Raw genomic sequence first — 18,294 nt, 5'->3', positions numbered from 1 at the left:
AGGGTAATTTTTCTAGGGGAACAACATGATTGTCAATTTCACTAGGCAGAAAGCAAAGTGAAGTGGGCATAGCAGAGCATCTTCCAGAACACCCGGAAGAGCTTTGCAAGAGACATGGTTGCTTTAATGATTCAAAGAAGTTTAATTTTTTGTGTTGGGTTGTGTGTTGTGAAACTCTTAATATTTAATACATCCCTATAATATAAGCAAAAAGACTATTCAAATAAACTTCATACTTAAAATTTTACAACAGAAAATATATAGGTTATTTAAATTGTTGTGTATGTGTGTTAGAACTGAATTAGTTTGTTTTTGTTCATTATGATCATTACAGTTTGTCATTGCCTAAATGAATTTCCAGTTTAAAACAGAGTAAAAAGTAAAATAGTTTAAAATAATTCAGAGTTATTCCTCAATAGTTTTTATTGTGATAGTTGTATTGCCCGGAGCAGGGAGGATATAGCACAGCTGGAACAAGTCTTTTATGTGGAATTAGTCATTTTGCTTTATTGCTTATATAGCACAATTCACATTAATCTCTTTGTGTGTAAATTGTAAACACAATATTTTGACTATCAAAGTATTGATAAATAGTTAGACAATGTTGAAAATATACTACAATGAAATATTTCAGGCTATTCACATTCTGCTAACGTAGTAAAAATATAGAAGTTATGATAAGTGCTTTGTGGATCTGAACAAAATATTATTTTTGTTGCAGGTCAGCTTATCACCAGCCCACATCTTACAGGCCAAGATTACTGCTTTCCGGAGAAAGGGATTCAGGTCAGACTTCACACCTTGCTCCAGCTTTATTACATTCTCTTGAAAAAATTGCTGTACACAGATTAGATCTGCCAGCACTTTATTCGGTCAGTGCCAAAACACCTGAAGAATCATGCGCACAGGTTAGTTTGCATTTATATCGCTTTTGATTAATATAGCACCTATTGAATTTTCAATGTGTATAGAGGCCTTCATTAAATTATAAATGCTGAATATATCAGTGTTCCTCTGAGGTATAGTGTTGCTAGAAATACTTAAGGATCCTTCTGTGATAGATTCCATATATAAAACAAAGTTTTGAAAAAGAGGTGGGCAGAGGTAAAGAAAGAACCTTCTTTCTGGTTATTTTTACTCTGATTTGTTAGTCAGATAGCTTTTTATGCTTATATTGTTTTTGAATGACACAGATTAAGCACACAGTCATAGAAGAAATACAGCTACTGGTTATATATGAAAAACAGCAAGTGGAGGAGAGGAATCTGTTTAAATTAGATTAAGATTAATCCTTACAGAATGAACTACTTGCTCTCCCTAGTGAAGCTTGAATTAAGCAAATATGCTTAAGACATGCCACTGAGCAGGATAACAATGCTGCAGCAACCATTTCAGAAACCAACTTTTAAAAAAAGATAGATTTAGCAAAATTATTCACCACCAAATTGTGTTTCAGGACAGCATAGAAAATCAGTTCACAGGTGTTTTCATATTTTAAAATAGTTTTTCCTCTCTTCTGGACTTCAGTTTATGCCCAAGACAGATATTGGACTAGTGAACATTTTTTCCCCAGTTTTATTGTATTGTAGTTCACAGTACTTCATTTTATTTCATATCCCACCCCAATTATAAGAGACAAAAAAGCTCCAGAAATGAAATACGAAAAACACATTTAAACAGAGTAGTAGAATTGAACTTAATTTGTTGGAGCCATACTTCTGAGATAAGAGTTTTCCAAAGGATGGGGGTTACCACTGGAATGATCTGTCATCTTGCCTATGTTCTATTTGCCTTGTGAGGAGGTGAAACTCTCAGGCAAATAGAATATATTGTGTCCCTTTTTATAATAGAGGAGCAAAGACAGTATGGGAGAGAGAAATAATTTATTGTTTGTTAATTTTGTAGGGATTTCGTAGATCCCATTTGGTGTATAGAAAAATAGTTTTTCAATAAGCAATTATGCTTCAAAATTAATACCGATAGCAATTTTAAATATTAATTTTTATGTATGCAGTGAATGTAATATTTAATGTTTAGGTGCAAAGCCATTGTTTATAGTAAAAGATTGATGTTTTATTATATAGCATTTATTTAACAATTTAATGGAAAAGTTCAAGGAAAAGTTCTACTAAAGTGAAATATTTGATAAAATTAAATTTGCAAAATTTATGTTATTTATTTCAGTGTACATACTTTAGGTAATTTAAATAGTCTAGATTGGTTTGCAAAACAATATAGATTGGTTTGCAAAATAAGCTGTTTGCAAGTAAAATCAAAGTTTGCTAAATTGGGGCCTATAAAATCAAGGTTATCCAAGGAAAATTTGAAACCATAAATATACTTTATGTGACAAATGCTCCTATACGCATGTAAACGCTTAGGGATATTCTACTAAAAACATCTGTTTGAAATGTTCCATAACACTATTTCTGCCCTCAGTTGTAAGTATTGGTTAAATATTTAGTTAATGATAATTGTTAATGTTAATATTCTCAACTAGATCTTTCGTGAAGCAAGGAGAACCCTACCAAGTATTGTTTACATGCCTCATATTGGTGATTGGTGGGAAGCTGTCAGTGAAACTGTGAGAGCAACTTTTCTAACTTTGCTGCAAGACATACCATCGTTCTCACCAATATTTCTACTTTCTACCTCTGAAACAATGTATAGTGAGTTGCCTGAAGAGGTGAGCATGGAGTAATTTCTTGGGAAATAAACAAGCACCACTTAGGTAATAGCAAACCTGATCTGAAGCATCCTAATTTGTTGATGCAAAACTTTGTCAGTTTTTGTATGGGGGAGGGAAACCTCCACTCCACTGCATTATGTAAGAATCTTTTTATATCCTAAGGAATTTAACAATTCTGTTGCTATGTGTTAAAAATAGAGGTTGCAATTTGCTAACATAAATTATTAGACAGAGAATTTTTTTAAAAAAAATTGAATTATAAGAGGCTGAAAATTTTATTTTTTGGGGGGGGTGCCTCTGAGACAGTGTTGACTGCAGTTTTACTGATGAAATTTCAGAAGTGGTTTGCCATTGACTCCTAGTGTGACTGGCCCAAGGTCACCCAATTGAGTTTGTGTCCAAAGTGGAACTACAACTCTTAGTCTCCCAGTTTCTAGCCTGGTATCTTAACCACTACACCAAACTGGCTTTCCACATTTTTGTCTAGATGGTAATTATATTTACAAATGATCTAAAATGGAAGAAATATCTGATCTATATGTTTATGTTTTTACATCATGATTGCTGAAATAACTGGCCTTGTATTAATTGGAAAACATTGTGAACTGTTGATTTTCTTTTATATTACCTTGTTTTGACAATAATTATTGCCAATGAACTCAGTATAACTAGTTAATAATAAATTATTACTTGCCAAGATGACCTATCTAATTCTGCTATACCATATATAATAGAAAAGTTTGAATGGTCATTCTGACCATTCATAAAGTAGTAGAGAAAGAGCAGGGAGGGAAGGGATTATCTTTTAAATTTTTTTTTAATGTTATAAGATTTACAAATGAAAAGTTAGACAAAAAGAAGTTATAAAACTTATTATCATAGATACAAAAGAGCAGCCCAGTTTTAAACATAGCATGGACCACAAGGTGTAATGTTGATCAGTCTTTCCATTATGTTCATAGCAAATTTATAAGCAGAGAGTACATGGTCATAGGTCTGCAGTTTGGAGGGGAGACAGAGAAAATGTTCTATGATTATTTAGATTTGCCTAAAGTGTTCTTTGGATACCAGCCTCTTCAATATTCACCTATTATTGTAGCCATATTCAAATGGTACATGGCTCCGGCCATCTGCTCTGATTTTTCAGTGTTTTGTGGGACTCAATATTCTGGGCAACAGATGTTTAAGTCAGTTTATTTTGAGAAAGTAATTTGAGACCAGATACTACTTTATAGACACCATGGAAAAATCCTTCCATAGCATTTAATCAGTAGTGTTGGGTTACAATTTTCATTCTTTGGACCACTGGAATAACTGATGTGGGCCACTGGGAATTGTAGTCCATCATTCATAGAGAAAGGGCAACAGGTATACCTACAGGGACTTGAAATATTCCTGACAACATAAATTGTGAAATGGCAGAATATTTCAATTCTCTACATACAGATTGATATTCTTCCTCACTGCTGAACCATTAACCATTGGTTATGAAATAGCCAGAATGTATTTTCAATATTTCTAATTGCCGCTATTTTCATGTAGGTGAAGTGCATCTTTAAAATTCAGTATGAGGAGGTTTTTTATATTCAAAGACCTAGCAAAGAAGACAGGCACAAATTTTTCCAAGAGCTCGTTCTCAATCAGGCATCAATGCCACCTCCAAGGAAAAAACACACAGGTAAATTAATGATTTGGAAAATCTGGAATGTATATCTTTTCCATATGATAATAATATTGTTTGCATATTTGAACATTAAAAATAACATCAATAGACCATTATACTACATGGGATTTATGTTCAAATATAATTTCCTAACTCTTCAGTTTTAGCTTTAAGGTGGAATCAAAGTTCATGTCCCAGATCTGTTCACAATTAGCAGCTAATACACATTGCAGACTTGAGCATAAAAAATTAAGTGACAAAGATTGCAGGTCATGCCAAATTGAATGGTTAACAATGTCAGGATTATATTTCCAAGCTGGGTAAATGCAAGTCTGGGATGAAATAGTTAATATAGGTCACTATAAATGAAGGTGGAATGCTGCCTGTTCAGGCAAAATTCTTACTGAATTATATTGTGATAGAATATTGTGGCAATAATTAACCAGAAGATTTTTTTTTTTTTGGTAATTCAGTTAAAAACATGACCTGCATGAACATTTTATGTAATAGCTCTGAAGAGTGGGGAATTCATTGGTGAGGATAATTAGAAATCGAACTAGACAATCTGACTTGTTGGGTCATTGTTGAATTTCCTTACGAAAAACTGATAGTGAGAGTTGGAAACCCTCCCTCCCTCTTCCTCCCTTCCCTTCCCAGAATACAAGTAAGTTGCTGCTGCTGGTTGGGGAAGAGAGTGAGGGAACACACGAGGGAGCAGGAAGCTGTCAGCCAATATTGAAAATGAGGATCACATGACTGTAGCAGCATGGTGGTGGCACTGAAGCAACAGCAGCACAGTGGATCGAAGCAGCCACAACTTCCCCAAATTTCATTCCCTTGAGAGTAATGGGTTGTAGCATTCTTTAAGTTAGCCCATTTGAGGTACTTTGGTTGAAATATGATGCACTATTTTGCCCAGTTAAAAAATTACAGACACAAGAATTTTAGTAGTATATAGATCAGGGGTGTCAAACTCAATTTCATTGAGGGCCGCATCAGGATTATATTAGACCTTGAGGGGCCAGGATGGGTGTGGCCAGGGTGGGCGTGGCCAACTCGACATCACTAGTGTCGGGGGTGCCTGTGGTGGCCCGAGCACTCTGCCAGCGAAAACAGGCTCCCGAGCTCTGTTTTCGGCTGCGACAGCTTCCTGCAATTCTCTACCAGTGAAAACAAAGTCACCCACAAAGGCACTGCGAGCCGGTCCTTTGCTGTTTCCAGGATGGCCCCGTGGGCCAGATCTAACCACCCCCCGGGCTGCATCCGGCCCCCTGGCCTTGAGTTTGACACCTCTGATATAGATAGTTGGATAGTAGCCTTTGCCATTTTTTCCCTATGGAGCTACTTGGCATACCACTTTAAAAAACTAAATGCAACCATTGGCCTGAAAAAGTCCTATTCTCTTGGAAAATGCTTGAAGGGAATTTATAATCTCACAGCATATGGCTCTTAAGGCTGGTCCCAACTCCTTTTGGAATTAAGTGTCACAAATGTGTCTACTGCAGCGATGGCAAACCTTTTAGACACCAAGTGCCCAAACTGCACGTGCACATGCTCAAACTGAAAGGTACGAGTGTGTGGACATGCGTGTGCACGAACATATGTGGACATGCACGTGGACATGTGAACGGACATGTACGCATGCACAGCAGAGACCCGAAGACCAGCTGGCTGGCAGGAGGCGGGGCATCCCAGCACCGGCACCGTGGCAAGAGGTAAGATCTTTTTCTTTTGTGAGCTTCTGTTTCATCGTTTGCAGGGAAACAAAAGTTCACAAAAGAAACGCCATGGAGATCTGACCTGGGGCAATGGCACTTGTGCCAGCAGAGCGGGCTCTGTGTGCCACAGGTTTGCCATCACGGGTTTACTGCATAATCTTTTACAGCAGCCTGGGGAAACTCTGGTCCTCCAATTCTGAATTCTTGAATTTCTCAATCCAATTAGCCCAATCGACATGGGCAGTAGTGAAGGAATGCTGGAAACTTGTAGAATATCTGGAGGAGCACATATTCTCTGTGCTCTATACTTTGCACAATTATCCTGGTATTCATTAATATAAATAGTCACGTAGGAGCTTGAAATGCCTGCCATCGTGTTTGGTGTCAATACCTCCTTGATTGAAAGAAGGATGGGTACAATTGCTTATTGTAAAGTTCTACACTTCAGTGGTTCTTCTGTGATTTAGAAAACTGAGATGAGCATAATGGTTTGGGGTTTTAGTATGTGGAGGTTATAATCAAAAAGCCTACTTTGCCTGACTTCAAGTTTTGTTTTAGCTGTTTCCGATATGGAGGTGCTTCCTCTTGCATTGCCACCTCCTACCCGCCAGTTATCAGAGGCAGAAAAGCAGAGAATGGAAGACCAGGAAGAAAACACATTGAGAGAGCTGCGGTTGTTTCTCAGAGATGTTACCAAGAGGCTGGCTACAGACAAGCGCTTTAACATCTTCAGCAAACCGGTGGATATTGAAGAGGTCTTGTTTCAGTAATGTGCAAACAATGAAGTTGACCTACTAGCAATTAATCCAAAATTTACCTCTTACTTATTTTCATAGACAATATCTACATCTAACCTATTTTGCGCATTTTCAGGGATGGTGGCATAATCTTAACTTTTAAAGCCACAGCTATCTTGCCGTAAACATCTGGCTAACACTGCCTTGTTCAGGCTGTAACTTCTATAATGTGGCAATAATTTTAATTGGTCACAGAAATAAATGCCTGAAGAAACAACATTGAGCTATTGGAAGTGTAAGAAAAAAATTAGTGAATTATATTGCCTAATCCAGAAAATTCTGCAAATTGGACATTAATCTCTCCTCTTACCTTTTTCTAGCTGAAGAGAGAATTGAAAAATTAAAGGCTTTAACTGCGCTATTTGATCTTACTATTTCTGTAATTATTGTATAACAAATTAACAAAAGGATTGGAATTGCCTAGTCAAGTTTGAGCCACTTAAAAAAAATGTGGGCTTTGCGCAGAAAAAGAAAAAAAATTAATTGTTATGAGGCAAAGCTTTTATAGTGTCATTTCTATAGATAGGATGTCATTTTTTAGATTAATCTTGTGACATCTACTCATTTTGGTCAACTTCAGAGCTCAATTTTGCACAAATAATTCAAGAAATAAAAATTGTGATGTGCTTAGGAAAAAAATGTAATTTCCATTATGCTAGCATGTACGGGGTTTGATTATTCACAGATAGAGCTATAAGATATGAGCTGCAAAAATACAGATCACCACTAGGTGACAGCAAAGAGATACAGAAACTGAAAGGGAATTTTGCAACCCAAATCCCCTAATCACATTTAAAGGGAGTATCATTTATGTGCTCTTATATGATTTAAACCAGCCTTTCTTATCCTAACATTTTCAGGTTGTTCAATTATATTTTAATATTTCTATCAGCATGGGAATAATCCAACATATGAGGGTGCTAATTGAGAAAGGCTGATCTAAAGAAACTGCACTTTACAAGTGTATAACTGGGCTGGATTTTAATTTCAGAGAAATAGCAGAAGGTGACACACCTTGGAGCCTAAATAAAAGACATAAAAAGTCTACATACCCTTATTAAAAAGCCAGGTTTTTGAGATGGTAAAAAAAAATCAGGCCAAGATAAATCAGTTCAGATTTTTTCCCCATCTACTGTAATCTATAAGTTGTACAATTCAATTGAAGAATAAACTGAAATGTTTTAGGGGAAAATAACAATACAGAATAATGTGACTGCATATGTCAGATGCGTCATTCGTAGGCCACGTCCACCCCAGCTACGCGAAGGCAAAAAACATCATGATACATCACGTGACATCAATGTGATGCAGCGAGTTTGACACCTGTGGCATAAGTATTCATACCTTCTTATCCATAGGTGTGTGGCTGTGTTCATAATTAACATTCAAACTCATGGTAAATAGTCATTTCACACCTGCCATCAGTTAAAGTGACTCCGTTCAAGCCCATATAAAGTTCAGCTGTTCTAGTAGGACTTCTTTGACTTTTACTCGGTTGCCTCTGACAACAAAAACCATGGTCTGCAAAGAGCTTACAAAGCATCAAAGGATTTCATTGTTGAAAGGTATCAGTCAGGAGAAGAGTATAAAAAAATTGCAGGCATTAGATATACCATGGAACACAGTGAAGACAGTCATTAACAAATGGAGAAAATATGGCACAACAGTGATATTATCAGGAACTCGATGTCATTCTAAAATTTATGAAAACTGGTCCAAGAGGCTGCCAAAAGGCCTACAGCAACATTAAAGTTGCTGCAGGAGTTTCTGGCAAATACTGGTTATGTACTACACGTGACAACAATCGCTTGTATTCTTCATATGTCTGGGCTGTGGAGTAGGGTGACCAGATGAAAGCCTTGTCTTACAAAGAAAAACATCCATGCCTGGCTACATTTACAAAAATGTACATCAAGTCTGTCAAAAGCATGTGGGAAAATGTGTTATGGTGTGATGAAACCAAAGTTGAACTTTTTGGCCATAATTTCAAAAAGTATGTTTGATACAAAAGCAACACTGCATATCATCAAAAGTACACCATACCCACAGTGAAGCATTGTAGTGGCAGCATTATGCTTGGAGCTGCTTTTCTTCAGCTGGAATTGGGGCTTTTATCAAGCTGGAGGGAATGATGGACAGTTCCAAATATCAGTCAATTTTGGCACAAAGCCTCCAGGCCTCTGCTAAAATACTGAAGATGAAGAGGAATTTCACCTTTCAACAAAACAAAAACCTAAGCATTCTTTCAAATCAACAAAAGAATGGCTTCACCAGAAGATCAACATTTTGGAATGGCCCAGTGAGAACCCAGACCTGAATCTAATTGAAAATCTGTGGGTTGACTGGAAGAGTCTGTGCACAGGAGAAGTCCTGGCAATCTGACAAATTTGGAGCACTTTTGCAAGGAGAAGAGGGAGCAAAGATTCCCAAGGCAAGATAAGCCATGCTGATTGGCTCTTAACCCAAAAGACTGAATGCTGTCATAAAATAAAAAAATGCTCTAGTTTAAGGGTGTGCATAATCATGAAACCATCTTATTATACATTTTTATTATTTTTCCTGCTTAAAAGTTTTGAGTTTGTTTTTCAATTGAATTGTACAACTTATGTTACATTAAAAGTAGAAAAAAAATAGGGGCCCTGGTCAGTAGTGGGTTTCAATTTTGTTCGCTATGCATACGTGTGACACTTCTGTGCATGCACAGAGATGTCCGGGTGGGTGGGCGGAGCCTCCCACTGTCACCACTACCGGTTCGCCCAATCCGGGGCAAACCGGTAGCAACCCACTACTGGCCCTGGTGATACAGTGGTTAGAATACAACATTGCAGACTAATTTAGTCCAGAGTCTGGAGTTTGATCCTGATGGGTCAAGGTTGACTCAGCCTTCCATCCTTCCAAGGTTGGTAAAATGACCCAGATTGTTGGTGGCAATATGTTGATATTGTAAACCGCCCAGGGAGTGCTGTAAAGCAGGGGTCCCCAACCATTTTATGGCTGCCAAGCCATAAAGGTTGGGGACGGGAAACTATAAAGCACTATGGGGTGGTATATTAGTCTTAAGTGCTATTGCTATGCTGGTCTGATTTTTTTTTTTTTTTTTTACATCTCAGAATCCTGGCATTTTAACAGAGGTGTATACATTTACTAATTTATTTGAATTTATAATTTATAATTGCAATTGGGAGAATATCAGTGCTGAAATCAGGATGAGCAAGAAGCAGTATTGTAGTCTACACTAAAAAGCAGACTTTTAGGCTGAAAAGGAATGGGTGGTAGAGTTCGTTAGAGTTCTTTTTTTAAAAAAAATCCAGAATTCTGCTACTATATTTCCCAGCACCCTACTTTAAAATGCATGTCTTTTAGTTTGGTGGGTGAGGTTAGAATGACTCATTCTAGAGTGTCTTGTGTTTGAACCCATCTGGTTCTTGAGAGTCATCTTGAGAGTTCTTGAGAGGCACTGACCATCAGGGGTATTTTTAAGCACTGAGCCTTCTTGCTTGAATGGCTTCAAAAACTCAGCCTGATGTCATAAAAAGAAATGGTAGAATTTTAAAGAATGGTGTGTGTTTAAAGGGTTACATTATTTTGATTAGTAATCATAAAGAGGTTGATAACAGATGTGGAATGGTCATAAATCATAACGGGAATGAATCATTAAAGTGTTCCGTTATATACTGCTGTGTATATTGAGCCTGACCCAGTTTAGAAATTTTTTTCTTTTGAATATTATATAACCAAGAGAAAAAAATTTAAAGAGTTCAGCATAATAAACTTTACATTAAAATCCTGGCATGTTACTGACATTTTAAGATTAACTATTGCAAATTTGTCCTCCATTACACAAAGACATTTAATTTTTGTTCTCCTTTTCAAAACAATGAATAAGATTTGGCCCAGATTTGTTAGTATATAATTTTCTTTTGAGAGGATGGAATAAATGGATTAGATTAAGAAGGCATTTTCCCAAGTCAGATTTCTTGTTTTGTTTGTGCTATAGGTTTATATTTTGCTTGAGTTTCCTGCATGTTGTGTGCATTAGATTCTACATCCTTTTAATACTTCTCCACATTATAATTTTTAATTATGAATATTTCTTTTTGTAATTTCTACACGGCCTCAAATATAGAATCTGCATAGCCCTGTAATAATTGATTTTTACAGCTTTTAAAATAAGAGAAATTATCTCCTTTCCTTTCTTTTCTTTTCCTTTCCTTTTCTTCACTAATATTTTAGAGTTATTTAAGTTATGTATTGGATTAATACTTTGGACACCTTACCTCTAAGTAGGCATTGTATTTTAAGAATGTTTATACTGAGCACTGCTGTTTGTGCAGAGATCCACAAATGTTGACCTAATTCTCCTGCCCCCAAATCAGAGTATATAGTAATGTGGATCTGTCACGAGTAATATGGGTGAAATTTCACTTTTTTCCTGATTTTATATCATAGCTTTGCCCCATAATATGTAATGTCTCTTGTAGACTCTTCAACTCTCGTGATTCTGTTTTCAACCGGTAATGTAAAACGTATTTGCTAAGTCTTCTAAATACCATAGAAATATATGTGAATGGGCTTCTTTAATATTTGTTTGAAGTCTTTTATTCGTATGCTATACTTTTGATTTTTTTAAAAAATACTTGTTTTATACAAAACAAGATGACTTCGGTATAAGCAAATATTTAAATTGTGCCAGAGTAAATGAATTTCAGAGTGAACACAGCAGTATAATATATTGATTATATCAATGCTAGTTGTAGCCTTGAGGGTTCATGTGTTTTGAATTGAACATTCTGCAAATGTAAATAAGCTGTTGAATATAAGAGTTATGATAAATCTGTGTCACTCTTGCATTTTTATTATAGGTTTCAGATTATCTTGAAGTGATCAAAGAACCAATGGATCTTTCTACAATAATAAGTAAAATTGATAAACACAACTATTTAAGTGCAAAGGATTTTCTCATAGATATAGATCTTATCTGCAGCAATGCTTTGGAATATAATCCTGATAAAGATCCTGGAGGTAAGAAAATATTATTTCATCTTTTGCTTAAATATGAAAGAATATTCTAAAGGCAGTGGTGGGATTCAGCCAGTTCGCTCCACTTCGGGAGAACCGGTTGTTAACCTTCTGAGCAGTTTGGTGAACTGGTTGTTGGAAGAAATCATTAGGGCAGAGAACCGGTTGTTAAATTATTTGAATCCCACCACTGGGGGTAGGTGCTGCGGGAAGAAATAGAAAAAAGATGGGAGAAGACTAGAATAGGCAGGAGAAGTAGGAGAAGGTAGGAGAAGGCATGAAATGACAGACGAGTAGTAACAAGGTTAAATTCACCAGGCCAACCGTTAGTTGCAAGCAACAACTGATTGTTAGGCTAATCTTCAGAGGCATTCCTCATTTTCAGCTTTGGTTTTGCAGCCAGTGACGCATCTCGCTCATTTTCTGCTTTCTTCTGTTATTTTTTTTTGTGGGGGGAGGACATAAATTGTCTTTCTATTTACATTATATTTGCTACTTGATTCATGCTGGAAATATGATTTCTTTAATCTCTGTTAATTGCAGTTTGATGTACATGTATCATTTTTTTTCTATATACCAGTACTTCTATATACCTATATACCTATCAAAAATTATTAAAAATATAAAAATCAATAAAAAGGTATTTGTGGTTGTGGTGTGTTATGATACTATAAAGTTATATTATATTCATTTTATAGATAAAATTATTAGACACAGAGCCTGCACTCTGAAGGATACGGCACATGCTATCATTGCTGCTGAGCTGGACCCAGAATTCAACAAAATGTGTGAAGAAATTAAGGAAGCAAGAAGAAAACGAGGTATTGTAATCCTGTTTTTATTCTATATTATTGCTATGGCAGTGAAAATATATAAATGTCATTGAATTCTTGATAGACTCTCTCTAATTAACCTATTGTCAGAAGAAAGAATTTTTGAACTGCACTGTTTTTTAATTTACATTATTTTGATTTGGAGAATGGACCCTTTAAGTCCAGTTTGTAAATTTAATACTGTTTGTATAGTCCCAGATTCTCAGTTGTTAGTGAAATATTCATTGGACACCCATTATAAGAAAAGTTTATATGCACAACAATGTGTTTTATTCATCCTTCTCTCCAGTTCCTTCCTTTGAAAAAGGATATATGGATTCTAGTGACCTGAAGTCATCAGACAGAATATTTTTAGTACTAATTATTTGTAATAAAAGTTGATGTTCAAGTCGCTGCTGGAAGACTAAGCAAATTAATAATCATGCTTATTTCAGATGCTATCTTAAATAATGGTTTTAGAATACATGAATCAACTTGTTAGTTGAATATTTAAATTCAAATAACTCCAACATGCAGGAAAAAAAATCAATTTGTCTCAGGAAATGCTATTTATAAAACACAAAAATGAAATGTATCTCTTTGGAATAAGAAATCTGAAGACTGCTGCTGCACTGTACCCAACTCAAGCATTTCAGTAGAGTGTTCCTTTTTATATGTTTGTAGGCATTTTTATATGTTTGTAGGCATTTTTGCAGTTTTATATTTTTGTTCCACAAATACTTTTAACTATAGATCCAGTTTAAGAATAGATTTTTAACTACTTCCTAAGTGGCTTTTGCAAGACCAATTATAATTATATCTGTTTAACTGATAATATATTTGAATAGATTGTGGTAACGTCTAGCTTTTTCTACAGTCCCAGGCATTGATAGCTATGAATGTATTTATCTGATCAGGGCAGCTGGCTACTGCCCTCCACTCCACGGACCTTCCCAATATCTGTTCCTTTTTGAAGAGTAGTGTGTTCTCTGCCCTTGCTGCCTTCACTAATCAGGGAGACAAACACAAAATAATCCAAAGCTTTGTTTTAGTTTTGTTCCTTTGGTTCACAGCAGGTAGCAGCTACAGGCAAACAGCATAATAATTGTTACACAAGCTAGGCTCCAGGAAGAGGCTCAAAGAATTTTAAAATGAACTAGCAATGGCCATTGAGGGGTTATAGAGAAGAGGAGAGTGGTAAGGTCGGTCTCATTCATTATTGAACATAAGCCATGTTTGTTGTATCAACTGAACAACATTTTAACCTTAGGCCATTTAACATACCATGGGGTAATATCCAAGATCCTTCAGCAGAATATGGTGGGTGGAATATATTTTTGCTACATCTTTCCCCCTGTGTCCTCAGATACCTCTCCAAGGAAAAGCCAAACATTCAAAGTGAAAAGAGAGTATACTGTAATTGATAATTGCATGGAAGGTGTTCTATGAAGGAATCACTTACAAAATCACTTACACTTGCTTCTTATTTTTTTTACCACACAATCTTTTACTCTCAGTTCACTGAGCTGTATGCTCCGTTCTCTTCATCATAGATCCCTGCCACTGGAATCACGGCAAGAAGCATGGGACAAAAGAATACACTTCTGTTCCTCTTCTGCTCGTAGATATTGAATCCTATCAAATGTGTAATCATAGCAGCCTATTAATAATTTGCCATATTTCATTATTAATTACAAATAGTATGCATTTGTAAACATTCTAGCTGTTTTCTATGATATGGGCATTGTGAAACCTCTTATTTTTGCAGGAGAACAGAGATCACTTTATTAATTTTAAAAAGAACACTGGGAGCATTTTTAAAACTTTACAATCATCCATATAAAAGTGTTAGAATTTTATCAGGAATACTGAACAATAGTATAATTAATGCAGTATGCCATCATTGAAACAGGCCATTGCTCTGAAATTATCAGAACATTTTAGGATTATATGTATGACAAAATCCTGCTTCTAGCGATGCCAATGTATGTGAAGTGAAGAAGATGCAGGTAGTCCTTGACTTACGACAATTTGTTCAGCAACTGTTCAGAGTTACAGCAGTCCTGAAAGAAGGGATTTATGATCGGTCCCATTACAGTTATTACAGCAGTCCAACTGCCATGTGATCAAAATTCAGGTATTGGCAGTCTGCCTACACTTTCGATTACAGGACCACTTTAAATCCTCTACCTGCCTATCTTCTTCCCCATCTATGCCCTTTTGCCCCTCCTCCTCCCCCAGCACTCTGCGGTCCCTGATGCCCTACTGACCGTTGCCATATTCTTGCTTCCACTGTTGACCAAGCATTACATTTTTAACCTCTTCAAAAAGGGTCTGAGGGCTAGTTTTCTGTTCATCTTTTTTAAGCTAACTTTTTTCAGAACTTAAAACAAATTTCTTTTGTATATGCAATAAGTAAAATTTGTTCTTTTGTTTGCCACTTCTTATAAAGTTCAACACCTTAACAGAGCCCTTTTGTATATCCAGTTAGAAAAAGTTATCCAAGTCATTTTCCTGAGTCAATGATTATTCAGTACATCTCCTTTATGAAATAAGTAATCAGTTCCATTTGTATGCCCATACCTTTCTTCATATCCTCCTCATTGCTTATTGTACTTAAGTCCCTTTCCAAAATAATTTCAAAATTACCCATTACAGCTTGTTCTATCACTTCATTACAACATGCTCTGACTGTTTTATCAAAACGTTTGGCAGGCCAGTATTCAAAAACTTACGTTATGCTCCATTCTTTTCTTTTTTTTTTTTTAATTGAAAAAGTTTTTCAAATACAAATTCCCCTCCCCTTTTCTTCCCCCCTCCTCCCTCCCCCCCTCCCCCTCCCCTCCCCCTGTGGCTTCTCCAAAATAAAACCCAGATTAATAACAGATTATATAATACTTTACCATCCTTTTACTCCATCCCCCATATACTGACCCTTTCTTTCTAACAGTGTTATTATATCCCCCCTGTACTATACATATCAGAGCAACATTCAGCTGTAAAATTATATAATAAATCCTAATTTGGCAATTTCAACTCATAATCTACCCATTTCCTCCTCCCCCATACATATATCTCTTAATTCAAGTCTTTTACGTATATTAATATAACATAACATCCCTTTTCCTAAACTAAACAATCAGTAAGCTAACCCAACTCCACCCATTTTCCTACAGGTCTACCATACATAACATTTTTAATATTTTTGTTCTTCTGCCCACACCACTAAAAAAAATATTTCCATATGTAAATAAAATCCTCAAATGACTTTAAACTTGTAATCCATATGGTATCTTCTATAATGTCTTTCAACTAGATTGTTAATTCGATCACCCATATTAGGGTAACATCAAATTCTAATTCCAACAGTATGTTCAGTATCTTCAATTACCATCTGCCCCCATCAATAATAAATGTTTTCGTATATAAAAAACCACCCGAGTGTTAGGGTAACAGCCAGATCTTCTGCATGCCCCAATCCCATAGTTCTCTTGCCTTGTAGCTCAGCATAAACGTAATCCATTTGTCAAAGAGTCCAAAATAGAAAGTTCCAATCCACTCAATTTAAGGCCATCTTCCACATCCCAAAAGTACAGCACTGCAGAGATCTGTCACTCTCCTCAAAATAGTATAAACCAATACTTTGCCTCTGCTATATTTTCATGTATTTAATCGTCTCTTAAGTAACTGGCATTACACTGTTGTTTAGTCTAAAAAATTTTATTTTTGTAGGACCTGCTTCTTCTTTTCTTAACTTTTTGTGGCTTAGATCTCCATCCTGGTTGCCTTTCTAGGAGTTGTATATCAACTGATTGATTTCCATGCTGGTCTGTAGCTTGATAAGTCATCACATTAGAATCCAAAGCCGCCTCTCTTGTATTTATAGGTAATCCAACTATAGCCTCCGAAGGAGAATCCAGAAGCGGCTCGTCCACAAAAGCCTCTGTAACTTGTTGTTTTTCCATTACCTTCACCTCCATCTGCTTAGCCTGAATTTCAATCTCTTGTTCATTTTGCTTTTCTTTATTCCCCTCGTGTGTTATACATGAAGATGTTGAACTCATTTTAAGAACCTTGTAGTAAAATTCTTCCGCTTTTTCAACAGTATTTAGTTGATATCTTTCTCCTTGATATCTCAATATTATACCAACTGGAACATCCCACCTAAATGGGATGTTTTGTTTCTTTAGCTCAGTCACCAAAAATCAAAATCCTTTCTAGCTTTTAACATCTTGGGCGGCAGCTCTTTAAATATCCAAATCTTCCTTCCATGCATTTCAAGAGTGGAGTTAAAAGACTTTTGCACAATATCATTTCTTATTTCTTTATCAGTAAAGTAGATCACCACATCTCTAGGCAGCTGCCTTTGCTTTGCCACCCAAGAATTAACTCTGTAGGCCTTATCAATCTTGCAGGATACCTCTTCAGGACTAACCTTTAAAATCCCAGCCAGAACTTCAGCACGCATCTTTCTCAAATCTTCTCTTTTATTTTCCTGTATTCCCCTAATTCTGACCGCAAATTCCATGAATCTGAATTGCATCATTGTGGCTTCATTTTCAATCTTTTGTTTTATATTATCTACATTGTAAGTCTTGTAGTCAGCTTCCTTTATTTTTTTAAACTCTACTTCTGAGCTTTTTTCTTGAATCATTATTAAATCATTTTCAATTCTTTGTATTTTATTGTCCAAGTTATAAATCTTATAATCAACTTCCTTCATTTTAGACTCTATTTCTAAATTGATCTCTTTATCCATCCTCATAATTACATCTAAGAAACTTTTCATATGTTGCTTCAGGATATCATACTTTTGTTGAACCAACTCTTTAATTTCCTGTCTAAAATTTTCAAGGTTCTGATTCATAATCTTATCATGTCTTGCCATCTCCTCCAGTACAAATTCCTTTAGGTCTGTAAATCCATTCTTCTGCATCTGCAAGCTCACAACTTGTTCATGTGGTTTGTAAATGGGGGAGCCCCCCCCCCACACACAGCTTGGTTATCTGTCAGTTTTAACGCCATCCTGCCACACAAACAAATTTTTTTTTCCCTTTTAAAGAAAAAGACTTCTCTCCAGACAATATCAATATCAAGTCTCTAAGAAGGAAGAAGGATGAAATAAGAATTTTTCTCTTCACTTCTAGCCAGCGCTATTGTTTTAGATACTTTGTAACATATTAAACTATTCAAACGGAAGGACTTTCGCTTTCAGCTTTCTTCTCAAGCCTCAGCCAGTCGCCATTTTAAACTTTCTTTTTTCCTCCTTTCACTCTTCTTTACTTTTAAAATCAGTCTTAGGGTTAGAAATACTTGCAATTTAGGATCCCAGATCGGATTTCATCCTACTTGTTCAGATGATCTGTTAGTTTCGTTAATTGGTCTGGTCCCATCGCCTGGCTCTGCAAAACGCAGGGTTCTCCCGAAGCCCGGAGCAGCGGCGAGCGAAAATAGGGAGCCACAACCTGCTTCCTCCCCAAGAGTAAAAAAGAACTCTGGGGACTTCGCAGAGGGCTCTACCTGCCCTCACCGGCTCAGTCTCACATTTCCTTAAGGAAATGGAGTTTTTCGAGCCGCCTTTCAGCTGTAAAGGCGG

The 18,294-nt window shown here is 36.1% G+C and overlaps 1 protein-coding gene across 1 annotated transcript in view; it reads left to right on the top strand.

Moving 5' to 3' along the window:
• Positions 1-18,294, top strand: part of ATAD2B (ATPase family AAA domain containing 2B) — a 78,417-nt gene that overhangs the window by 45,771 nt on the left and 14,352 nt on the right. The window contains exons 18-23 of the mRNA XM_070933016.1: positions 722-908; positions 2,501-2,686; positions 4,232-4,367; positions 6,629-6,810; positions 11,730-11,889; positions 12,585-12,707. Coding sequence (XP_070789117.1) covers positions 722-908; positions 2,501-2,686; positions 4,232-4,367; positions 6,629-6,810; positions 11,730-11,889; positions 12,585-12,707 — 974 coding nt within the window. The remainder of the gene's footprint in view (positions 1-721; positions 909-2,500; positions 2,687-4,231; positions 4,368-6,628; positions 6,811-11,729; positions 11,890-12,584; positions 12,708-18,294) is intronic.

The sequence above is a fragment of the Pituophis catenifer genome, unplaced genomic scaffold (genome assembly GCF_029215685.1).
Source record: "Pituophis catenifer annectens isolate HBS135680 unplaced genomic scaffold, rPitCat1.0.hap2 SCAF_1, whole genome shotgun sequence".
NCBI lineage: Eukaryota > Metazoa > Chordata > Lepidosauria > Squamata > Colubridae > Pituophis > Pituophis catenifer.
This window is presented reverse-complemented; position numbering and strand designations above follow the sequence as displayed.